This window comes from Rhineura floridana, chromosome 1, assembly GCF_030035675.1.
Source record: "Rhineura floridana isolate rRhiFlo1 chromosome 1, rRhiFlo1.hap2, whole genome shotgun sequence".
Taxonomy (NCBI): Eukaryota; Metazoa; Chordata; class Lepidosauria; order Squamata; family Rhineuridae; genus Rhineura; species Rhineura floridana.
The window spans coordinates 246934238-246959044 of NC_084480.1; the positions used below are offsets into that span (position 1 = coordinate 246934238).

At 40.8% G+C, this 24807-nt stretch overlaps 1 protein-coding gene across 3 annotated transcripts in view; it reads left to right on the plus strand.

Annotated features, from left to right (window-relative positions):
- The window catches only part of IMPACT (impact RWD domain protein), a 35778-nt gene extending 11529 nt beyond the window's left edge, over nt 1-24249 (plus strand). The window contains exons 2-11 of one of the 3 annotated variants that reach the window (XM_061597262.1): nt 720-848; nt 1973-2025; nt 2751-2813; nt 5577-5662; nt 8971-9099; nt 10467-10561; nt 15628-15701; nt 15968-16058; nt 17902-18036; nt 23902-24249. In XM_061597262.1, the coding sequence (XP_061453246.1) occupies nt 720-848; nt 1973-2025; nt 2751-2813; nt 5577-5662; nt 8971-9099; nt 10467-10561; nt 15628-15701; nt 15968-16058; nt 17902-18036; nt 23902-23964 (918 nt within the window). In that variant the 3' untranslated portion in view covers nt 23965-24249. The remainder of the gene's footprint in view (nt 1-719; nt 849-1972; nt 2026-2750; nt 2814-5576; nt 5663-8970; nt 9100-10466; nt 10562-15627; nt 15702-15967; nt 16059-17901; nt 18037-23901) is intronic. The other 2 variants (XM_061597271.1, XM_061597279.1) reach the window with 2 other exon arrangements.
- The last annotated feature ends 558 nt before the right edge of the window (nt 24250-24807 follow it).

A 24807-nucleotide genomic window follows, 5' to 3' on the forward strand; every position in this document is an offset into this window, starting at 1 on the left:
GCTCCTCAATGGACACTTTGTTGTGGAGCAAACATCTTTGTTCTGATTTAGCTAAACCTTTAAAGCATAGTAGCCATACAGTTGTGCCCTGTTTGTCGTTAAACATTTTTCAGGTAAATCACTTGACGTTAACATGGCGACACGAGTTATTTCTCATTGCCTCAGGTTTTAAACACCGGTCCATCACTTACTTTACTGAATAGATCAGTATCAGCAAAATTGTGGTTGGTCCTAGCACCCTTACAGGACACAAGCTGTGCAGTTCTGGAAATAATGTACCCAATTTTCAGGATCAGTGTGTAAATACTGAGGGGTTATAGGACTGGGGCATAAAGGTGCAAAGATAATCACACTGAGGTGATCCTGGAGTAGAGTTGTTGCTTTATATAACCCCCTCTTACATTGGATGAAATCAGTTTGTAGCAATTCACTGAATGCAGAAAGAGCACCGTGTATTTGGATACTGGCAGGGCTTTTTTTGTGACAGTACTCACTGGTACAGAGTACCAGCACCTCTTATTTTGCTGCCCATGGCAGCAATTTTCTGCTGTCATCCATGACACTTTTATCAAACATGAGTACTGGTACCTCATTTTGTACCAAAACAAGCATTGGATGCTGGTATTGAGGTAAAAGTTTCATGCCTTGTTACACTAAGTAATTTTGCCATGTAAAAGGTAGTATATGAGGTACAATACTCTTGCATCATCTTTTATTAGACTGAAGAAATTGAAGCCCTGTCTGCTATATATGGTGATGAATGGTGCACCATTGATGAAGATGAGAAAATATTCTGCATTAAGATTAGTGATTGTTTGAAACAGCCTAAGTGGACTCTCTGTTTGCAGGTAGGTTTGTTTCATAATCAGCTTAAAGTTTGCCACTGGATGTCTCAGCTTGGTATCATAGAACCTAAATAGAGCACTATTTTGTGAAGTCAAATCTGGCCTTTGATAGACTTTTTTAAAATTCAAAATATTACTGTTAATTCTGCACCCCCTCCAGTAATTTTCTTTCAAAGGGTATCGTGAAACTAGTTTTGTGAACCCTAGCTGGGGTTCAGGGTTGTTACCCTGTCAGTTTAAGGAAAAAGTCAAAAATTGCACTTGGTAGATGAAAATTCTGGTCTATGTCTTTTTTTAAAAAAAAATGGTTTCAGAACTGGCCTTCATTTGGAATGCATAGAATTTGCATAAGAGAGATGGTTGAACTGGAAGTATTGCTTTGTCTCTTACATTATGTTGGTGTTGCATGGAAACCCTATAGCTGAGTGATAGAGCATCTGCCTTGCCTGCAGAAGGTCCCAGGTTCAATTCCTGGTCTCTTCAGGTATAGCTAGGAGAGAAGCCAGCCTGAAATCCAGGAGATCAGCTGCCAGTCAGTGTTGATAATACTGAGCTAGTTGGACCAATGGTCTGACTCAGTATAAGGCAGCTTCCTATTTTCCTACGTCTAAGTTAAATGTGAAATAAGTTATTTACTGTAAATAGTTTCATGATTTTTGGGGGTGTCGAGTATTCAACGTTTGTTTCAAACCATTTTTGTTTAGTGAAAAGCAAGTTAACTATAGCTTGAAGATACATGTCAAGGTGGCACATGCAGGCTCCAATTGGTTGTTTTAGAGTTGCATAATTTTTATTTAAAAAAAATCAAAACTTTGTAGGGTAGTATTTTTGTTTTCTCAAATGGATTTCAATGTTTGCAAGCTAGTTCTGGAGTTCTGGCTCATCATGTTTGTGCCTCTCTTACATATAATGCAAAAAAGGGGGGATATATATTAGTAAAGTAATATTATGGGAGAGCCATAATTTGCCTGAGATACTGACTGTATATGCTGTTCATAAGTAATTTGTTTGTGTATAGGATTGTAACCTAAGCGTGTATGTGTTGGTGTTTCAGAACTGTTCTATACCCCCCCCCTTCAAGTTTTGAAAAGAAAACTACCGGCTAATCTATTTTAAAAACCTTTCAGGTGATCCTGCCTCCTGAGTATCCTGCAACAGCACCACCTATTTATCAAATTAAGTAAGTGATCTTAATATTCCTGAAAAGAGCTTCTGTATGTTTTATCCCAATCTGTTGTTATGTCTTGAAACATAACCGCTAGTTAGCTGTAATATAAGTAAGGGAGAGGAAATTTACTTCTGATTTCCTGTCCAATCTTCCACGTCCTCCCTTTGTCGAGAATATAACTTAGGGAGTGGATGTATTGTGTGCTTCCTGTGCTCCCCTCTTGTGTGCTTCCTGTGCAGCTCCTTTTCCCCTGCTGCTCAGCCGTATCCCGGTCAGCTGAGCACCAGAAGGGGAAGACCCTAGGGAGGGGAACTTGTGTGTCTGTGTGATGCCTGTCCGGGAGGGGGGATAAGAGCAAGTGAGCATAGGATGATTGCACCTGCTCTTGGTTTTGTGTGAGACTCTCAGAGGGCTGGCCAACAGGAAATGTGGCCCTCTGGCTGAAAATTGTTAACCACCCCACTTTAGAGGAATTCAGCAAACCACAGCAAAATGAAGGACAAGCAAATGAAACATGGAATTTGTACATGCTTTGTCTTCTCCCAATTTTTCATTCTCATATTTGCTGAGATGCATACTGCCCTAGTGTGAAGAAGGAGAGGGATTGCAACATAATTTGATTTACTGAAGCCCCTAGAACTCATAATCATAACAAAGAGTTTTTAGTATCTTTTAGTAGAAAATGGTTTAGAAATGCTATAAATAGTAAACTAGCATGTTCTTTTTTTTAATTCTAGTGCTCCTTGGCTTCTAGGACAGGAGTATGCAGAACTAGCAAATTATTTGGAAGACCTCTATGTGTAAGTAATATTCTGTCATGCTTATGTGTTAAATCCAAATACAGTAGGGCCCCACTTCTTGGTGCCCCGCTTTTTGGCATTCTGCTAATACGGCGCCAGCGGGGCGATCAGCTGGAGGGGGGCTGGAGCTCCCCACACCCCACCTGATCGCGCCGGAGGAGGGGAAGATCAGCTGTAGCGTGCTACAGCTGATCTCCTCCTCGGGGGTGGTCAGACTCTAGCACTCCAGCTGATCACGGGAGGAGGGGAAGATAGCATGCTACAGCTGATCTTCTCCTCTTCTGGCGTGATCAGACGCCCGCTCGAGCTGATCACGCCCGAGGAGGGGAAGATCTGATCTTCTCCTCCTCTGGTGTGATCAGCGGGTTAGGTTCCAGACCCTCGCACTACAGCTGATCTGCTTTTCGGCAGTTTTCGCTTTAGCTTTCCTGCCGTATGAGTGGGGCCCTATTGTACTGTCATGCAATGTTTTATATATAATTCCAGCAGATGGCAGTAATGCGGAAAAAAGTTTGGTGAAGCAGACCTTTTTGCTGGAAGTCCAGATCTGTGCATCTTTTACAAAGGAAGAGGGTCTCTTTTCTAGTATTTATAGATATATTTAGGACAGTTATACATAGGAACAATGTATAGGATCCAGGGATCTACTTAAGCATACTGAAAGGTATGCTAGTGAGATTCCTTTCTCTTCTCTCCTTGTCACCCCAGCAACAAAGCCACTTTTGAAAGCATTCCAAAGTCAAGTTGTGACTGTTTCAGGTGATTTGAGAAGCAGAAGTCCAAAGTGGCATACAGAATCAGTTGCATGTGATCCTGCAAAGTGTCTTAAAATGTTACTAGATATACCCCTTTAACTTCTGACGAGGTTCAGTTCAGATACATTTTTGAAAAGAAAATACTTGGCAAGGATAATTTGTTGCTTTCTACAAAAGGAACTAGAGATTTAAGCCAGAGAGAAACTGGCCTTAAATTCCAACAAAACCACAGGGGTTTACAAGCTTAATTCTGCACTTAAATCTACTTTGGTTTCTCTGGACAGAGTCCATAGTTTAATTTGTTGAATCAACTGTAGCTCCTGCTGATTTCTTCTCAATAAATAGTTGACATTGGGCCCATCCAAACTTACCTGGCTAATCCACATTTTTCATATTCGCTTTGTCATCGGAGAGTCCCCACTTTGGCTGTTTGTTAGCTGTTTTCAATGTAAACAATTCCACTGTTTTTGTGTCCACACATGAAATACATTCTTTTTGGTTTTCCCCAAAGTTCCACCCGTCACTCTGCCCCTATGAGGCAATTGGTCTGCAAAAAATGATGTGTGCTCCCCCCCCCCCGTTGCACCCAAGCACAATAATGTGCAGGTGCTTAACGGAAGAGCACAAAATTTTGAATTTGCTGTTGGTTTTGAAGTTGTGGGAGACTGGTTTTAAGTGGCCGTAATGGAGTTCGCAGACTTTCATTGGCTGTCGCAGGGACTGGGGAGTGCACCCTGGTTTGCAAAGAACACACATGTTTGTATTTTGATTCATAATCAGCAAATTGGGTGGGGATTGCCATCGTCACTGGGAACAAAAGACTTTTGTGTGAAACGTCCTTGCAATGCTGAGAGTGTCAGATAAAGCCGTTCTACACCCCCCCCCTCCTCTGAATAGGGCAATTTTATCTCACAAGGATTTTTCTGTGTGAGTTTGCGGGTCCCATGGCTGCTTTTCTTACATTTTAATAATAATAAATTTATTTTTGTTGTCTGCTTCTCTCCCAGAATGTGGGTCCTGAGGTGGATTAAATATATTTGAAAATACAAAGTATACATAAAACCATACAAAAATGTAAAAATACAAAGAACCATACATAAATCCATAAAATCCTTAAAAACATCAATACAGATGGGTAGAAATTTAACTAAATGTTTGTATAAAAAGATGGATCTTTAGCAGCCATCTGAAAATGGGAAGAGAGGGGGCTGACCTTACCTCACAAGGCATTCCATAGTCTAGAGGCCATGACACAGAAGTCTCAAGAGTATTTGCAAGTTGGGCTTCAGATATAGTAGGCACTAGCAGCAGGCCCTCTTTCCTGGCTCTCGTGTGATGGGCATGGCTAAAGAGGAGAAGGTGGGAAGTCACATACCTAGACCCCAAACCATTTTAGGGCTTTAAAGGTCAAAACCAGCACCTTTAATTGTCCTTGGAAGCAAACTGGGAGCCAATATAGCTCTTTTAGCCCAGGCATAATGTGCTCAAAGCAGCTCTTTCTAGTTAACATCCTGGCTGTCACATTTTGAACCAGCTGAAGCTTCCAAGTAGTCTTCAAAGGCACCCACATAGAGCACATTACAGCAATCCAACAGATTAACTTTGACATTCAAGCAGACAACATAGAAGCTCTTGTCAAAGTACTATTTCAATCTGCCTTATTAATTTTAAAAAACAAATCCTATCCTGTCGACATTCCTAAAGTATCTGTATTAGTGAGACAGTTGGCATAGCAAAGTTGCCATGCTTGATGGTATAGGGGCTTTTATCATGTGGGACTTACTTCTGAGTAAAAATGCAGAGGATCACACTGCCTGGCTGCTTTCATCCAAGACTTCAAGAACAAGACCACTGCATTTTCCTGGAATGAAAGTGGTGTATTATAGCATATTTTACACAAGAAGGCTCCTAAACCACATCCTGATCTGAAACATTTCTTCTGTAGTTCTGTTCATTTTAAAATTAAATTTAGAGTTGCTTTGTATATTTTGTATCCTTTATTTCCCAGACAGAATATTGGTGAAAGCATCCTTTATCTATGGGTGGAGAAGATACGGGAATTTTTGATAGAAAAATCACAATCATCTGATTCAGGTAAGGTGGCAAATGAATGGGTTGCTGCTATTCTGACTGTGCAACAAACCCCCATTTGTGCAACAGAACTTTCTCTCCTTCCCGCTTCAGTCCCCCACGCTCCCTCAAAATCTGCTCCAGAGGGCCAGACAACCCTCCAGAGCAGGTTTTGGGAGCATGTGGGAAAAGGAAGTGGCAAACCCTGTACAATTACCTTTGATTATTACAAAATAGAAAATCCACATGATAGTTGAGAGAGAGATAAAGTTGGAAGTGTTGTGAGTGGAGAAGAAGGCTGTGTTAAAGCTTGTCTGTAGTCATGTGACACGATGGCTAGATGTGCAGGCAGGGCTTATGATCAAATAAAAGAAGAGGTATGGCAGTCTACACAATTGTACATCCTTTCACCATAAGGCCCCACCCCAGTTAAGTCATGTGATGGTATTGTAGAACACTGCGAGCGAGGCTAGAAGCAGGCTAACATGACTTGCAATAGAAAATGATCCACCCTTCATTCTAAAGTTAGATCCCCCCCATGAAATACAGTTTCAGATAAAATATTACTAATTTATTTTAATTACATTCTTTTAAACACACACACACACACACACACTTCTAGCCACACTTCTCAGAGGCTTTAGCATTTATCCTTCAGGGAAAACGGTGACAGAAAAAGAGAGAGCATCAATAAAGCAAGAACAGCAGCTGTAATCTCGTAAGTTTTTAAAAATCTCATCTGATGGCACTGAAAACAGGAATACAAAAATATTTAAGCAGTAGAAAAGGTTTGTGCTATGTGTAGTGATTTTACTTTGCACTAATTAATTTCTCATGCTGGGAATACTCTTAAAAATAATTATTGCTATTTTTATTTGTCTCTTTTTATGGATCTCTTTTCATAAAATACTCCAAAGCGATTTAATAATAACCTATATAAAAACAATGTTCAAGTCTGATACAAATTGGGATAAAAATCTCTACTTAAAAGGCTTGTTGGTAAAGGAAGGTCTTTTATAGGCATCAAAAAGATAATAGGGATGGAATCTGACAAGTATCTGTCAGTTCCAAAGGGTAGGTGCCGCTACACTAATGGCCCAGTTCCTCCTATCTCAACAATATAGCAACACAACTGAATATACAGGCATCTAGTTCAACATTTCACTTATTTTGCCAAATTGCAATTTATCATCTTGACACAACAAACGAATAGAGACATTTCAGTATGGAAGTTCATTTTTAGCTTCTTCCTCAAAGACATCACATTTAATGAGGCTTGAAAACTCATAATGTTCAGAATATGAATAGTTAGATATACAACACTTCGACTGGGATCTTAAATGTGATCTGCTCTACTGTTTTTTGTTTTTAGCAACTATTGGTGTGGCTGCAGGGTTTGTAGCCTACATGGTTTTCTACTATGTTCTACAAAGCATTCCTGTACCTGGACATGCATCTAGCCAAGTCCACATTTGGTAGTTCTCGCTGTCCTCTTGTGGTATAACTTTATCACTTCACACACCAGGGGATCAGTTTTTGATTGAATATGATTGCAGCATCCTCAGATATAAAATGTAGATAGGCGGTATAATAAGGGGCATTGTAGTTGCATAGGAAAGGGGCCAAGCAAGCTGCTTTGCTTTACCGCATTGCAGATAATTGCTGAATTGTTCTAGCAATCGCCTAACTTTACTTGGTTCTCTGAGGTGGTTGACTCCCATTTTTCAAGGTTTTGGATATGTGAGAAAATTTAGACACATGGACCACATTTGCATACATGTTTGTGATCCCTAGAAGTATTCTTTTGCAAGATTGGAATACATAGAAGTGCGGTCATCTGGAGTTTTGGAGTGCGTTGCCATCAGTACGCTGATGACAGGCAGCTTTATTTCTCCTTCTCATCCTCTTCGGATGAGGCTGTCAGTTTGCTGAACCGGTGCCTGGCTGCGACAATGGACTGGATGAGGGCTAATAAACTAAGGTTCAATCCAGACAAGACTGAGATCCTGTTAGTGGGTGGTTCTTCTGACCGGATGGTGGATGTCCAACCTGTCCTAGATGGGGTTGCACTCCCCCTGAAGGAGCAGGTTCGTAGCTTGGGGGTTCTCCTAGAACCATCTCTGTCACTTGAGGCTCAGGTAGCCTTGGTGGCATGGAATGCCTTCTTCCAACTCCGGTTGGTGGCCCAGGTACTCCACTATCTGAAAAGGGATAACCTGGCTTCAGTTGTCCATGCTCTGGTAGCCTCCAAGTTAGATTACTGCAATGCACTGTACGTGGGGCTGCCTTTGAAGACGGTTCGGAAAATGCAGCAGCTAGATTGGTAACGGGCCAGACGGTTCAAACATATAAAACCGATTCTGGCCCGCTTGCATTGGCTGTCTGTATGTTTCCGAGCCCCATTCAAGGTGCTGGTTTTAACCTATAAAGCCTTACACAGCTTGGGACCCCAATACCTGATGGAGCACCTCTCCTGACACGAACCTACCCGTACTCTGCGCAACATCAAAGGTCCTCCTCCGGGTGCCTACTGCGAGGGAAGCTGGGAGGGTGGCAACAAGGGAGAGGGCCTTCTCAGTGGTGGCCCCCAAATTATGGAATGATCTGTGTGATGAGGTGTGCCTGGCGCCAATACTGTTATGTTATTGGCTGCAGGTCAAGACTTTCCTCTTCTCCCAGGCATTTTAACAGCATTTGAATAACACGTGTTTTTAACTTGCTTATCGGCTTTTATATGTTTTAATGGTTTAAATTTGTATACTTGTTTTTAATGTTTTTAATTGTTCTAAGCCACCCAGAGAGCTTCAGCTATGGGGCGGTATATAAATGCAATAAATAAATAGAAGTTAGAGGGCTAGATCTGTGTTATGATCTTGCTATGTAATTTTTTGCATCTAAATATGCAAGATATATTCTTGTATTTTTTAAAAAAAATCCTGAAAAATACAATGTGTGAGTGTCACTTCATGCATTTCCTTTTTTCCTATATGGAAAATAGTTGGGTGTCAGGAAACAGAATCCAACCCATCTGTAGGTTATTGTGTGTCACAATTGTACATTGGTGTTCCTAGTAAATTAGGTCCAAAATATTTTTATGATCCTTTCTATCTGATATTTATAATTAATACCTTCTGTTCTCTGAATGATCAATCTATACTTTTTTAAAGTATGCATTGTATATGTTTCTCAGAGAAGTACCAGTTTTATGTAACTCAAGTTGCACTTCAGAGTTTTTCAGCATGGAAACTGAATTATACAACTAATTTCCCCACACTTAAAATAATTGGAACTGTCAAGAAAGCCTATTAAAGCAGATATTTCTTTCATACCAGTAGGACCAGATGTTAAAAAATCCACAGAAGAAACTGATGTGGAGTATGAAGATGATTTTTCACTGGAGTATTCCCTCCGGGAATGTGCAGATGTAACTCTGAATTTTGATCTGTCAGAAAGCCAGGAAGGTAGAGTAGCTCTTGATGTTTAATTATGTTTTCATTCTTACTTTTATGTGTTTTTCGAAATGTGAAGCAGGTATCATAAAGCAGAGCCAAATACATTGCAACCAATGTAAAAGCACTGTAAATCACTTTAGCTTCCTATAATTGAACCAGTATTAGGTACTTACAGTGTAGCTTTGCTTAGCATAGAAATAATATGATCATTTTATTAAAAAGTGGGTCTTGCAAATTAACAGAGAAACTGATGCCTTTGTGAAAAGTATCAACACGTACAAAGGGTTCGCTTCCCCAAACACTGCCTTCAACTTCTACATGTTAGGTACGGACATCTGAGCTACGGAAGCCTACATGCAAAGATCTCTATTAGAATTGATCAGCTCCAGTTGAAGCCTACTTGCCTAAGCTTCCCTTTCTCAGGTGTCTACTCACACTCAACACAGAGACATCAGAGGTGGGGTGAGGAAAGCCTCTCCTGCTGCTTTCTGCACATGAACCCTCTTCCCACAATTGTGAAGGAGGATAGAGAGGGAGGTTATTCTTGCTACCAGGTTTGCCTTAGCCAATAGCATGGTACAGAACAGAAGGGAATATGATCATGTGTGAGATTATGCTGAATGAACATGGATGGAGATGTCCCCATTACACTTGATGCTTTGCAAGTATTTGAAACAGGTATATGCAATTAGGTATTCTGTGCATGAGCCTGAAGAGAGCACCTGTCTCATGCACTCCCCTCTTCTTGCACACAGCAATTCCCTGACTTTCCCTGGATTGAGGTGCAACATAATTGGGCATTTCACTCAAACCAGGAAACTGTGATTTGTGCTTGACCTGCGAAACAGGATCAAAGCCGTGGTTTGGTATTCATGTCTGAAACAATGAAGAGTACGCCATAGAGAAGGAAAGTGTTAAAAGTTGATGGAGAGCAAGAGAAGAAATTGGTTTTAAAGATTTAAAGGGAGTGGTGACATCAGTGACAATATGAAAGGAAGGAACAGATCAGTTTAGCGGGGGATTCTGAATTAGTTGGAGAAGTGGTACAGCAGTGGAGGCTAGCCAGTTAGGACAAATGTGGCACTGCCCTACCAACCTCAGTCTGTCCTCAACCAGCCCTCACCTTCCTGTCTTCTTATAACCAGTCCAAGGGGTGCCTCTGCCTGGCAGCTTCCTCCTCCTTAGTCTCAGTGTTGCCCTTGTAGAATTTAGCAGGGTGGGGACAAAACTAGAATTAGTTGGTTCTGCTTATCGTTGGTTCTGACTCCACTTACTGTTGGTCTCCTTCCCTTCCTCCCTGCCCGTTCCAGTGGGCGCCAGCCACCACTGGTACAATAGTTGCTCTTTGCACAAAATGTGAATTGTTAAATTTGCAGATGAAGAGTTGCCTCCAATCTGTCATGGAAACCCAATTACAGACCGAAGAAGCACTTTCCAGGCACATTTAGCACCTGTTGTGAGCCCCAAACAGGTTAGTAAAATCTGCTTTCAGACAGACACTTTAGTCTTTTTTCCACTCTTGGATATATGCATAAGATCAGCATATTCATATACCAATGCATTTAGTTCTTTCTTATTTATTTATTTAATAAAATGTAAATCCCGTTGAACGTAAAGATCTCTAAGTGGTTTACAAAATTATTCAATAAGAGTTAAAAACAAATAATTAAAAACATATTTAAAACAATTAAAACAGCTAACTACTAATAAATGAAAACAAGATGTAGATATTCTGTCATCCATCCCAGATGGTTTTATTGGTTTAAATACTGTTATCCAGATTGTGAAGTGAATGAGGTGGGAGATTTGGATTCAGATTAATCATAATGTGTAGTAGTTAAGATTCATGATATCGTATAAGACAAGATATGTGGTGACCTTTTAAATCTATGGGGTTATATTTTAGCTTCTATGAGAAAAGCAGATATGTACATTCCCCCCAATTCTGGGATAACTTAAGAGCTCCTGTAGGCTTAGCTACTTCACCAAAGTTTTATTTGGAAAAATGTAAGACCGAAGGCCCACTTGAAGTAGAAGACCAAAGTTACCATAGTGGCCAGCTTGATGTCTCTGGAAGTAAACTACTTGAAGGACATGCACATGTGAGCAACTGATGTGGGATCTGGTGCAGTGCAAACTCGGTCTTTGTTCCCCCTCTATTCCTGCCTTTAGGCTCCGTGTGGTAACATAAATGCCTGTGCTGACTGAAGAATCCCTGATCGTCACAGTTGTAGTTGCACAGCATCCACACAAAGACCTGCATAGATTCTGCAGATGCAGTAAATGTGCAGTTACTTAGGCTGCAACACGTACCTTGGAGTATGTTCTATTGACCTCAGTGGGTTCTCCTGGGTAGACCTGCATAGGATTGCTATATTAATGTACCCATACCAAGTTATGCCAGTTCAGCCCCTTTTGTGTGATGGTGGTGGTCGAAATAGTGCTAGAATTGCTGGCTGATTATTAGCACAGTTAGTTATTTACACTGCTCTCCTTTGGTGCATTTTCCCCTTAAAAAGGGAAATGTATGATTTGGGAAACTGTTTTCAAAGCAAAATTCTCTTTGGAGATGCTGTGAACTGTTTCTTGAGGTATGCTATAGCAGTTTTTGTCTCCCCAGCACAGTAAGTGAATTTGCTGGGAAATAATGAGAATACTGCAAAGATAAATATTGGAGATGTATTTTGATAACTCTAGAGAGATTACTTTTTTTTTTTTAATTACAGGCAATTTGCTTTCCAGGCATGTTTTCTCAAGCTCTCATAGCTTTAATAATGTTTTGCTTAAAGTGGTATTAATTATGCATTGTTTATTAAAACAGTTTTTTTCATCACGGGGTTTATCTAGTACAGGGAAACATGAGCCATCTTATAAGAATAGAATAATAGTTACTCTGTTTAAGTAGATAACAGGGAAAAGGACAACTAATAAATTACCATCTAATTCTTTAATGAGCTCATAGGGCCTACAGTGCAAACAATAGATTAAATGTATAAAGGAGTACTGGAGGAATCTTGCTTATTTCCAGAGATTAATACAATATATTCTATACTCTATTTGGCAAAAAGCAACCAACTTTAAAAAGACACCCCTAAGTCCTGTTGATTTATGTTTCTGAGGGAGAAAAGGGACTGGCATAAGAGACCAGATGGAAAGGTAGACTGGAAGACTGTGGGTCCTGTATGCAAAGAATAAGATGCTACTCCTCAGAAGCAGCCTTTCTGTTGATCTGTAAAGAGCTGCTGCTGATGTTGTTGCTTCATATTTCATTTTCTTACACATAGAGCCACCTATGACTTTATAGATCACGCAATGCATCTTCTCTGGAATCTAAAGTGTTTCGCTTTAATAAGATACTAGGGGCTCCATTTTGCACATCTTCACATGCCACCTCAAAGGCACAAGACTGCCCTATGTAACAGGTTGGCCACTATCCTTCCTATTCATAGAAAACTTCTTAGAAGGCTAAAAGCCATAGGCTGCTGTTCTTTGAGCTCTTTCCTTCCACAACAGTTGTACCAGGAGTATGAACACCATACTATAGTCTGCACTACTGCTTCATTTAATTGCACTGAAATATTTCAGGAATAACCATGGATAATGAGGCTAGTTTGCAAAACCTTTAAAGCATATTATAGGCTGTATAGTATAGCCAGCATGGATATTTTGCATTCCACAATGTTAAATTGAAAATAACCCCCATGCCATTCTGATGCTTCCCATAAGCTCATTTCAAAACAAAAACTTACAAAACATATAGTCCTGAACTCAGAAACGCTTGCTTAACAACCCTCTAAGTTTTCATGGTGATACAAAAAGCAGTCGGACAGAATTGAGAGTCCAAAATGTAAAACAAGAAAAAAATCCAGGCCCCTGTTGGACTTTTTTCTGTCAGTGGTTTCATAATTAGTTGAAATTAATTGAAAATCAGCCATGTTCACAGAGGACCTGTAATGCTGTTACTGACCTTGCCCCATACTCTTTCATCTTCTGCAGTTTAAAAGTTAAAAAAAATGTGTGGCTGATTTTTAATTAATTTAAGAAATTTAACATTGAAGTCTATTATAGCGCTAGGCATGCTCAGTAAAAACCATCAGTGTTCTAAAAGTCTTGGCTAATCACATGGCCACATCAACGCTAGACATTTATTTCACTTTAGACACTCATGGCTTCCCCCCCAAAATCCTGGGAAGTGTAGCTTGTGAAGGGTTCTGAGAATTGTTAGGAGACTCCTATTCCCCTGACAGAACTCCATTGGCCAGAGTGGTTTAACCATCAGCCCCTCTTCTGGCAACTGTAGCTTTGTGAGGGGAATAGGTCTCTCCTAGCAACTCTTGGCACCCTTCACAGACTACACTGCCCAGGATTGTTTGGGGGAAGCCATGACTATTTAAAGTGAAATAAGTGTCTGGTGTGGATGTGGCCTGGGATAGCTTTGGTTTAAATTTGGGTGAGAGACTACATCTGCCTGCTGTAGAATAAAAAGGTGGGGGAAAGCATGAAAAACAATGATAGTGTTCACATTTTTTTCCTTTTGGAATGGAAAGGGGCTTTCTTTCTGCCCAGTGCCCACCCACCCAATCTCCTCTCCTTCCCTCCCTCTGCCTTCCACGTTCCTCCCTACCCCTCCCCTTCTCTCCCCTTCTCTCCCCCCTCCTCTCTCTGTGCCCCTCCCCCAGGTCAGTTTCACCTATCCTAAGCCTGATTGTACAGGAGTAAATCCCATTGAATTCAAAAAGCATGCAAATTATCCTACCTGCCCTCCCCCTCCTATTCCCTCTCTTTTGCCCCTTCCCTTCGCCCCTTCCTCCCCATCTGCTTCCAATCCCCTCCCCCTCCTCCATGGTTAGTTTTACCTATTCTAAACATGATTGCACAGGAGTAAATCACATTGAACTCAAAAAGCATGCAAATTATCAGACCTGCCTTCCCCGCGCCTCCCCTCCTTCTCTTCTCTCCCTTCCTCCTCCCTTCTTTCTCTCCTCCCCTCTTCCTTCTTCCTCCTCCCCTGCCCACTTCAGCATTTCCTCCTCCCCCCATGGTCAGTTTCACCTATCCTAAGCATGATTGCAGGGAGTAAATACCACTGAACTCAATAAGCATGCAAATGATCAAACCTACCCTCCTCCTCCCCCTCCCGCCTGCTCCCATCCCCCTGCTCCCCTCTGCCCTTCCTCCCTTCCCCATCCTCCTTTGGTCAGTTTAACCTATCCTAAGCATGATTGCAGAGGGGTAAATTCCATTGAACTCAATAAGAATGCAAATGATCAATCCATTCTCAGCAAACTTGCGCAGGATTTCTTAGCTCCTGGATTAAAAAGCAGAGAAATTCACTAATAGGCAAAAAAACCTTGCAGTTTAAGAAAGCACCTATAGTTAACAGCCACTTGCTGTGTAGCTTGGAAGAATTTGGTAACATGTGCCTCTGAGCATATGGTGAGGGGTGGCAACACCTGTAATTAGCCCAAAGAACAAAAACAAGATAAGTGCTGTGCTGATCTTGTTTTAGTAGGGAGGAAGCAACAATATTAAGACAGTTGATATAGTTCAGATAGCCACTTTAAATATGTTTGATTCACTTTGCAATTTTAGTGAAGTTTCCTAAAGCAAATCATTTTTTGCTTCTGTTTCTGTGAATATGTGAAGTATAGCAACACTGCAAAATTTACACTAAAAAAACCTCCAGAAATAATTGTGGAATAATGGCACTGACTATTCTGCAGAACAGTCTCCAGTGGACATCAGGAGTGTCTCAGTTTGCACAAAATAAAACAGTGGGAGGTGAAATATATTCTAGCAAATTTCTAGGTGTGCTCTATGTTTTTAATTGACCGTGCCCACCTTTCCTTAAGTGGAGTGATTTAAGCATAGCAGGCTGAAAGCATTCATCTGGGGCAGGCCAAGTTTGTTTTTTCCAACAGCTAGATTCATTGCTTAAATAGCAACAAATTGTAATCAGCCTGATTTTATATCAAACTGTTCAACCGTTAATGCGCCCAAAATAGAAACAACCCAAAGGTTGTCTTCACTATCATATGACACTGACCAATAAAAAAGCTTTAAAATTAATAAAAATAAAATTGACACAGATTTCTAATAATGAGGGAAATATAATTTTCTAGGTTAGATTCTCTGTAGAAACAGTAGTAACAGGAAAGAAGCAAAGTAAGAAGAACACCAACAAACATACAAAAATGTAATTCTCCATCTTTGGAGATGGCAGGTGTTGCTACCCCTCACCGTATGCTCAGAGGCACATGTTACCAAATTCTTCCAAGCTACACAGGAAGTGGATTGGACTATGAAAGGCCAACCCAAATTGTATTTGCATTTTGACAAATTTGTAGGGCAGTAGAATATCTCAAGAGTCTCCTGCTCCCTGGTGCATTCACTATAACTGCCCAATTTCCCTGCTTTTTAAAGTTTGATAAAAATATATGTGGGCTATAGGTTCATTCTTAAACTGCAAGTTTTTTTGTCTATTAGTGATTGAAGCTTTAACGGTGGCTGAAAAATATTCTTTTATTTTCTTTGAAGGTAAAAAATGTTCTTGCTGAGTTGTACGAGAATAAGAAAATAGCCAGTGCTACTCACAATATATATGCATACAGGTGAGTACCTAATCTTCAGTGGTAATTATTTTAGAGTGATGAACAAAAGAAACATTTATCTTGATTCTATTCCTTCACTAGCATCCAGACTGTCTCACACAGTCATGCTGTGCAACTCTGTGTGGTTGTAATAGATTTTTAGGGTATTTGAATAAAACCAAGAGTCCCATAAACAGAATTGTTGAGATGTGGGATAGCAGCAAGTATGTAAGAATAAGTGTTATATTTGCATTGTTATCTGACATTTGCTTTTTTTTTCATTTCAGGATATACTGTGAAGACAAGCATACTTTCTTACAGGATTGTGAAGATGACGGTGAGACAGCCGCAGGTGGACGACTTCTGCATCTCATGCATGTAAAAAGAACTGATAATTGGAGAAAATATTTTCACTTTGCATTGTAGGGCCAAAATAAGGTTTATTCTATATGTCTTCATTGACAAGTGCATATAAATGCAACCCATTTCAAAGTACTATTTGAATATTTTGACAGATGGGAGCTTAATGATAGAAATATTGGAAAGTAGTAAAAACATTTTACTACCCAGACACTCTTTAGCGGAAATTTCAGTTTCAGTTTGTAAATCTATTTATTATTATTTATTTAATTAATTTGTATCCCACCCTTCCTCCCAGCAGGAGCCTAGGGCATCAAACAAAGCACTAGAAGTTGCTTCAGGCAGATACCGGAGACAGGTGGACTGAATCTCACATTTCAATTATATGATGCCAACAGATTAAAATAATAGAAGAATCAAGTAAATAGGTTGCTATTTTAAAAAATAGAAAAAGTAGAGGAAATAAGTAATTAGTCTGCCCAGTGGGGAAAAGAAAAGGACACAAGACAATTCTCAAGGGCCCTGCTCAAGGGGAGATTAGTCACTAATCCCATAGACCTAATTAATAGGAGGCAGTAAAATTGTCTGAACCTGTAAATTAGAAGCATTTCATTTAAAGGCACAAGAACCCTGAAAGCCTTACTAGGACACTCTCAACAGTGAAAAGACAAATGGTGCAGTTGGAATTTATTACCAAAGAAACTGAGGCAAATCAGGTCTGAAAAAACATGAACCACCTTTATTTAAATTGTGTATACTGTTTTCTTTTAGCAGATCTCTTAATGTAGTAGATATTAACCACATAGGCTGTTCATGTTCTACCCTTTTGTGCAAATGGAGGTCTCTGGAATTTGATACCTGTAGCAGAATTAGATTTCTAGAGAATCCCAGTATTTGTTTTAAAATGTCTGGGTCTTAAAAGAACTCAACAATAACTTTGAAGAGATTTAGTCCTGCCTCATGTCTTATATGATCAATAATACTGAAACTCTTGACTGCATCATCTACTTATCACACGCTTTGGAAAGATCTTGTTGGCTGAAGGCCAAAAAACCCCTATTCTCTTTGATTTATTTGATATCATATATTGTTTACTGTTCATATATGTTAGTTAGAATAATAATGCAACTTTTCATAAATTCTGAATCTTACGACGGCAATAATTTGAAAACATAGGCAGTGGCTCCAGTCTGGTCCATGATGTCTGTATGCAACCTTATGGTTGTATTAAATCTAGATTCTTGGGATGGGCAGGGGGAATTGTATATCCAGCAGTCCACAGGTCCCCCATGCTCCAGCTTCATCTAATAGCTGGTCTCCAACAGGCTTCTGCTATATAGTTTTCTATTAGTATTGTGAGACTGCACATTCAGTGGTATGCACACAACATTCTGGTGCGTTTGCAGTTCCCTCAGTGGAGGTCAGCACCTGTAAAAAGCTTGGTGTTTACTGCAAACAGTTCTTCCAATGACATTGTCCTACTAATATAAATCTACCACATCTCGTTTACAGTGCCTCTCATGTTACTGCTATATTTCTTCCCCCACATTGAGGGTTCTTAATGGTCAAATGCTGGATTTGTTAAGTATGTGCAGGATATGCCTAAATTGGTGATTTTCAAATGCAGAATTTGAGATTCTGGGCTAATGTAAAGTCTCCTTACCAAAGAATTGGGGGCAGGGTAAGGTGGAGTTGTCTGGTGCAAAAAAAGTAATGTTTGTTTCTAGAAATATTCCAGATAATGCTTGAGTGGTGTCAACAATGAAATGTGCTCATTATATAGTATATAGAAGAACATATCCAGGCAGACACAGTCACAAGCTGATCTTCCATATGTTAATATGTGAATGTTTTTATGCAGATCCTGAATGCCTGCAATGTTTTGGTTGTGGTATCTCGGTGGTATGGTGGTATCCTGCTAGGACCAGATCGTTTTAAACATATCAACAATTGTGCCAGAAGTATACTTGTGGAGCAGAACTACACTAATTCACCTGTAAGTTTACCCTAATAGCAAGAGTTTCTGATAAGAGATTTGCTTTAAAGAATGCCTAGGGTAGAGCTGAAATGCACATACGGACACTTTCTGGAATGACAAGCACATATCTGAATTTTTCAAAGTATTTTCCCTTAAACTGAGGCACTCATAGAACAAATAAACCACTCTTTAAATGTCTGCCAAGTTTAAAAGTACTCCAGAGCAATCTGGAGATTCAGTACATTCATTTTCTGAGAAGGAAACTCCCAGGAAAAAAAACACAGAGGTGAATGCCTGGGGTTGGCTGTATGTCTTTTTGTCTTGCTTTCTTTTGTCCTTGGTGTGTTTGGTGCATGATCTCTGCCCAGTGGTGGTGAAGACAGTGGCAAAAGGAAAGAGCAGGAGTTGGTAGATTATCATTGAAGACAAAGGAAGGAAAGAACAAGTAAGAATATAAGAGGAGCCTGCTGGATCAGGCTAGTAGCCCATCTAGTCTAGCATCCTGTTCAAACTGTGGCCAACCAGATGCCCAAGGGAAGCCTACAAGCAGGACCTGAGTGCAGAGAGAACTCTCATCTGCGATTTCCAGAAACTGATAGTCAGAAGCATTCTGCCTCCAACGATGGAGGCAAAGCATAGCCATCATGGCTAGTAGACATTGATAACCTTATCCTTCATCAATTTGTCTAATCCTCTTTTAAAGCCATCCAAGTTTGTGGCCATCACTGCTTCTTGTGGGAGAAGAGTCTGAAATGTGAAAAGTAGCAGCATGAAATGTGGAAAGGACAAACCAAAGTGACAGATCAGCAAAGACTTCATGGGAGGTGGTGATGGTTTGGAAAGGAGCTACTTTGTTGTACTGATAAGAAGGCAGTATCATTGGAATGGGATGAAGTGGGACTATGAGCTTTGCATAGAGCCATGAGGGTGGCGGAAGCATGGCTGGTGACACTGAGCAGAGGCTGCAGGGCCACGGCCAGTCCAGCAGCAGGGTTGGTAGCAGTGGGGCTGAGCCTTTTCTCATTGGGGTTAACAGGGGAATGCCCAGTGGAAAGTCCTCTGCCTGTGCCAAATTTGTCTAACTGCTGGGACAGAATGAAGTAGACCATCGCCAGGAACAGGTGGTGATTCCCAGGTCAGCTTCTACCATGTACTTTGCACAGAGCAAAAAGCCAAAGCTCTCAAGGGCCAGTTCAACTTTGACCACACAGATGCCTTTGACAATGTGTTGATTGCCAAAACTCTTAGGGAGATCTTAGAGGGAAAAACAGTTTATGCCTTTGTCTTTCATTCACGAGTCCAGAGGAGAGTGGAAACACCTGCAGCTAATTGACTGCGCCCAGCCCACAGATTAGCTATGAAGGTTACTGCAATGCAGAACTTTTGGGGTCTCCATGAGGGTATCACCCCCTTTAATATTGTACTGTTGAATGTATTATCCAGTAGAGAGTGAGTGATGTTGTATTATTGGGTTATAGCTGAATTGTGCATGTGCTGCCCAGAGTGAGAGTCTGGGTTGTCATGTTTTTGTATGCTTCATAGATGCCCAATACCACTCAGTATGAGAAACTGAACTGGTATCGAATATGACCCTACCTGGGTAAGAGACGGGGAGGGAGCGGTTGCGTTGGCTGCTATGTATTTTTGTAGGCTAAGCATTTATTCCTTGTTTGTGGGACAGAGTTGGATTTAGACATGGAGGACTGTTAAGGACATGTTTGGGAGGGATTATTGGGAGGTGCAGCTCCTGGTATAGCTGTTTTCATTAATTAACTAATGATGCTGTTTTGGAAGTTTGTATTTTGTATTTGATTCTTAACTCATAATGTTTATGTTTAAGAGAATACTTTTATTTTTCTGTTGGTTATGCTGTTTGCAATGTGTCTTTTATATTTGGCCTGAATTTGTAATGTTTTCTTTTAATATTTTATGATGTTTTGTTCAATGTTTTAATCTAGGTTGTAAACCGCTTTGAGATTTGTTTCCCAAATAATATATAGCGGTATAGAAATGATTTAAATAAAATAAATAATAGAGCGAACCTGAAACATACAATAAGAGCAAATAAGGTGGGAAGTGGAAGAGAGTTGAAGAGTTTTAAATGTAAAAAAAATGTAGAAAATTATGGAGGATCTTAATTTTTAGGAGTCTAATTTCCACTATACAATCAAAGTTATTTTGTAAAATTGGTATAAAGTCTGGCAAAATTTCATGTTCATATGAAACTAACTGTCTTTTGTGCCAGTTGCTAAATATTTGAGAGCCTTGCAATGCAGTCTGCTCTATGCAAATATTACATGTGATGGTTTATGATACAGTGAGTTATGCACTAGTATTCTTGATCTAGATTATACAAAAGAAGAGGTGGATCCATTATACAAAAGAAGAGGTGGATCCATTTCAATCAGGCTTCAGGCCTGGACATGGGACTGAAATGGCCTTGGTCGCCTTGGTGGATGATATGAGGAGGGCGTTGGATAGGGGCGAATGCACCTTCCTTGTCCTCCTGGATCTCTCAGCGGCTTTTGATACCGTTGACCATGGTATCCTTCTGGACTGCCTGAAGAGGTTAGGCATAGGGGGCACTATATTGCAGTGGTTCCGTTCCTTCCCCTCTGTTAGGTACCAGAGAGTGGCATTGGGAGATGAGGTTTCGGATCCTTGGCCTCTCACTTGTGGGGTGCCACAGGGCTCCATCCTCTCCCCAATGCTGTTCAACATCTATATAAAGCCGCTGGGGGCTATCATCAGAAGATTTGGGCTGCAGTGTCACCAGTATGCAGATGACACGCAGCTCTATCTCTCATTCAAATCTTCACCGAGGTTGGCTGTAGAAACCCTATCCAAGTGCCTGGAGTCGGTGAGTGGCTGGATGGGAAGGAATAAGCTGAAGCTGAACCCTGACAAAACCAAGGTACTGTTTGTGGGAGACAAGGGAAGGTTGGGGGATGTTGACCTGGTGCTCAATGGGGAACAATTGCCCCTGAAAAACCAGGTCTGCAGCCTGGGGGTCATTCTTGACTCCCAGCTGTCCATGGAGGCTCAGGTCTCGCCTGTGAGCCAGGCGGCGCTGTATCAGCTCCATCTGATACGGAGGCTGCAACCCTACCTTCCCAACCATCTGTGGTACATGCCCTGGTCTCCTCTCGCCTAGACTACTGTAATGCGCTCTACGTGGGGTTATCCTTGAAAATGGTCTGGAAGCTGCAACTGGTACAGAATGCGGCGGCTCGCCTGATTAAAGGCAGCCACCGGCGAGATCACATCACTCCAGTGCTGAAGGAGTTGCACTGGTTACCGGTTGTTTTCTGGGCCCAATTCAAGGTGTTGGTTCTGACCTTTAAAACCCTATACGGTTTCGGCCCAGTCTATCTGAAGGAGCACCTCCAACATCATCAGGGATGCCGCTCAACATGATCAGCCTCAAAAGACTTTCTCTCTATCCCACCAGTTAAAACAGCTAGACTGGTGAGAACTAGGGAGAGGGCTTTTTCAATTGTGGCCCCCACTTTGTGGAATTCCCTCCCAAATGATCTCCGCCATGCCCCCTCTATGATGAGCTTCCGCCGGGCCTTGAAGACCTGGCTCTTCAGGCAGGCTTTTGGGGTGGGTTAGGTTTTATTATTATTGTTGAGATTTTTAATGTTTTAATGTATATGTATGTTTTTATTTTGTACGTCACCCAGAGTGGCTGGACAGCCAGCCAGATGGGCAACTAATAAATTTAATAAATAAATAAATAAAACATATTAATCCAAACATTACTCTTTTTTGAATTATATTAATCACAAATAATATCGGTATGTCAGTGAAAGTATAGTGTAATTCATTTCCAAGACATTAATGTAATGTATGTTTTCCATGGAGCAAATGACAAGAAAAGGCTCCAAGTGTATTGTTTATCATTCAGATCTAGGAAAAAACAGTGTTCTGGTATGAAGCTTAATTGTGGTACTGTAAATTGAAATGGAATCTGTTCTATAAGAGGGTGAGTGGCTGGCTGGTTGGCATATTTAATTAATACCTCCCTAAGGGACGTTTCTATGCCAACATTGTTGAAGGAGGCTGTGATAAGACCTTTGTTAAAGAAGCCTTCATTAGACCCTTTGGAGCTTAACAACTTCCACCTAGTCTCTAATCTCCCCATTTGGGGCAAGATGATTGAGAAGGTAGTGGCTACCCAGCTCCAAGTTTTCCTGGATGAATCTGATTATCTAGATGCTTTTCAATCAACCTTTAGGCCTGGTCATGGGACAGAGACTGCCTTGGTCGCCCTCCAGGGATCAGATAGGGGGAGTACATCCCTGTTGGTGCTGCTGGACCTCTCAGCGGCTTTTGATACCATTGACCATGGCATTCTTCTGAGCTGTTTAGCTGGGATGGGATTGAGAGGTACCATTTTATGTGGCTCTGGTCCTACCTGACGGACAGGTCCCAGAAAGACATGCTGGGAGACTACTGCTTGGCCTGCTGTTCTACAGGGTCCCACAGGGTCCCATACTGTCTCCCATGCTCTTTAGCATCTATATGAAACCCCTGGGAGAGGTCATCCAAAGATTTGGAGTTCCATATCAGTATGCTGATGGCAGACAACTCTATCTCTGTCTACCACCTGATTGCAGGAAGGGAGTGCTCATCCTAAACTGTGCCTCAAGACTGTGAAGGGCTGGATGTGGGCTAACTAACTGAAACTTAATCCAGACAAGATGGAAGGGTTGCTGATCAGAGGGAAAACTGTGCCAGGGATAGGGCTGCAACTTGTTCTGGATGGGGTTCCACTCCCCTTGAAGGAACAGGACCATAGTTTGGGAGTTGTCCTGGCTCCTGCCCTTTTGCTTGAATATCAGGTGGCTGCAGTCGCCAGGAGTGCTTTTGGCCAACTCAAACTGGTCTATCAGCTGCGCCTGTTCCTGGAAATAGTTGACCTGGCCACAGTGGCGCATTTATTGGTGACATTGAGGCTTGACTGCCATAATGCACTCTATGTGGGGCTGCCTTGGAAAGCAGTTCAGAAAGTGCAGCTGGTTCAAAATGTGACAGCCAGAATGTTAACTGGATTGCAGCACAGGCAGCATATCTTTTTTTTTAATGTTCACCGCCCAGAGAGCTGTTGCTAGTCGGGCTGTATATAAGCTTAATAAAATAAATAAATAAATAAATAAATATCACCCCTGTGCTTTATCAACTCCACTGGCTCCCAATTTGTTTCCAGGCCCAATTCTTAGTGCTGGTTCAGACCTTTAAAGCCCTAAACAGCCTTGGACCAATGTACCTGAGGGACTGCTTATGCCCATATGTACCTACCTGGGATTTAAGATCATCTGCCTCTAGTCTCCTCTGCGTGCCCAGGATGAAAGATGTCAGACTGGCAGGCACACACGAGAGAACCTTTTCAGCCGTGGCTCCCAAGCTCTGGAGTACCATATCTTAAGAAGCCCACTCTGCTCCCTTCCTGATGGTTTTCTGGAAACTTCTGAAAACCATCTTGTTCCGGAGAGCCTTTGGGAGGGACGGAAAGTAGATTCTATAACTCATTTTATTTCCCTCCTTTTTAGTTTTTTACCTCTTTAGTCCCTTTTAATATCATTCCCCTATATTTCTTAATTGTATTTTATGTATTTTATCTGTTTCAATGTTTTTGTGATTTTATTGTGTATGATTTTATTGTGAGCTGCCCTGCGTGCCCTATTGCAGAGTTAGAAGGGCAGGATAGAAATATTTTAATAATAATAATATATATATAAAACTGAGCAGAGTATTAATTGTAGTACATTAACCTTGAAAGTATGTTATCTGTGTAGAGAAAAGCAGGGTGGCTTATGTAGAATAAGAAATAATTATGAAGTCATGCTCATTTGATTCCCCTCCCCCTTTCCTCCTCAGGAAAATTCATCTAAGCAGCTGGGGAAGAACAAAAGAATAAGAAAAGACAAGAAGAAAATGTAACATTAATTCAGTTTGCAAAATAGCCATGATGTATTTTTCTCCTATATGTATGCAATTAAACACCAGTCATCCAGATACTGAAAAGAGCATCTCAAAGACATGGAAACATTTCGCAGTAACAATAAATATTTCATAGTAAGAGAATTCAACAGCAGCCCTAGAAAACCTTTTCCGTTTGTTCAGTGCCTCAACTGCTCAGGAGCTAAAGTTTTTAAACAAATGGGGTTCCTTATGTATTCAGTTACTTAATTTGTTAAGAATAATTAAATGAAGAAAGTCATTGTTTCACTGTCTTCTTTATCATTTGGGGAAGGGTTTCTGTTACCATACAGCGGTAAGAATCCATTGTACCAAGCAGGAATCTTAAAGGCCTTTGGAAAATCTGCCTTCGTATCTATTGTCAAGTTCTGCTCTGTACTATAACTTCAGTTCCAGTTTTCTTATTGGCAAGTGTCCGGCAGTCAGACTGACACTTATGAGTGAGGTTGACCTTAAGCAGCACACAACTTTCTGCTATTGAAAACAATAGTATGTAAAAGTGCCTAATGCCAGCTGAATCATACATTTTAATTGATTTTCAGTCTTGGGAATTTATTTTTTTAAATTCTCATTTGAACAGTCTGCTTACTACTGTGATGATTGTAAATATCTTTCAAACTGAAATAGAACTATGGGCAATTTTAATGCCTGTTATAAGTTTCTTCATAAAAGATAAAACTATTGTTCTTGTGGATTGTTGGTCTGCAAGTGGATATTGCTGCTGGATTGGCCACACACCTGAGAAACTAAGTTGATAGCACTGACAACAATTTATGTATGCATTTACTTGTGCATGGCGATGTC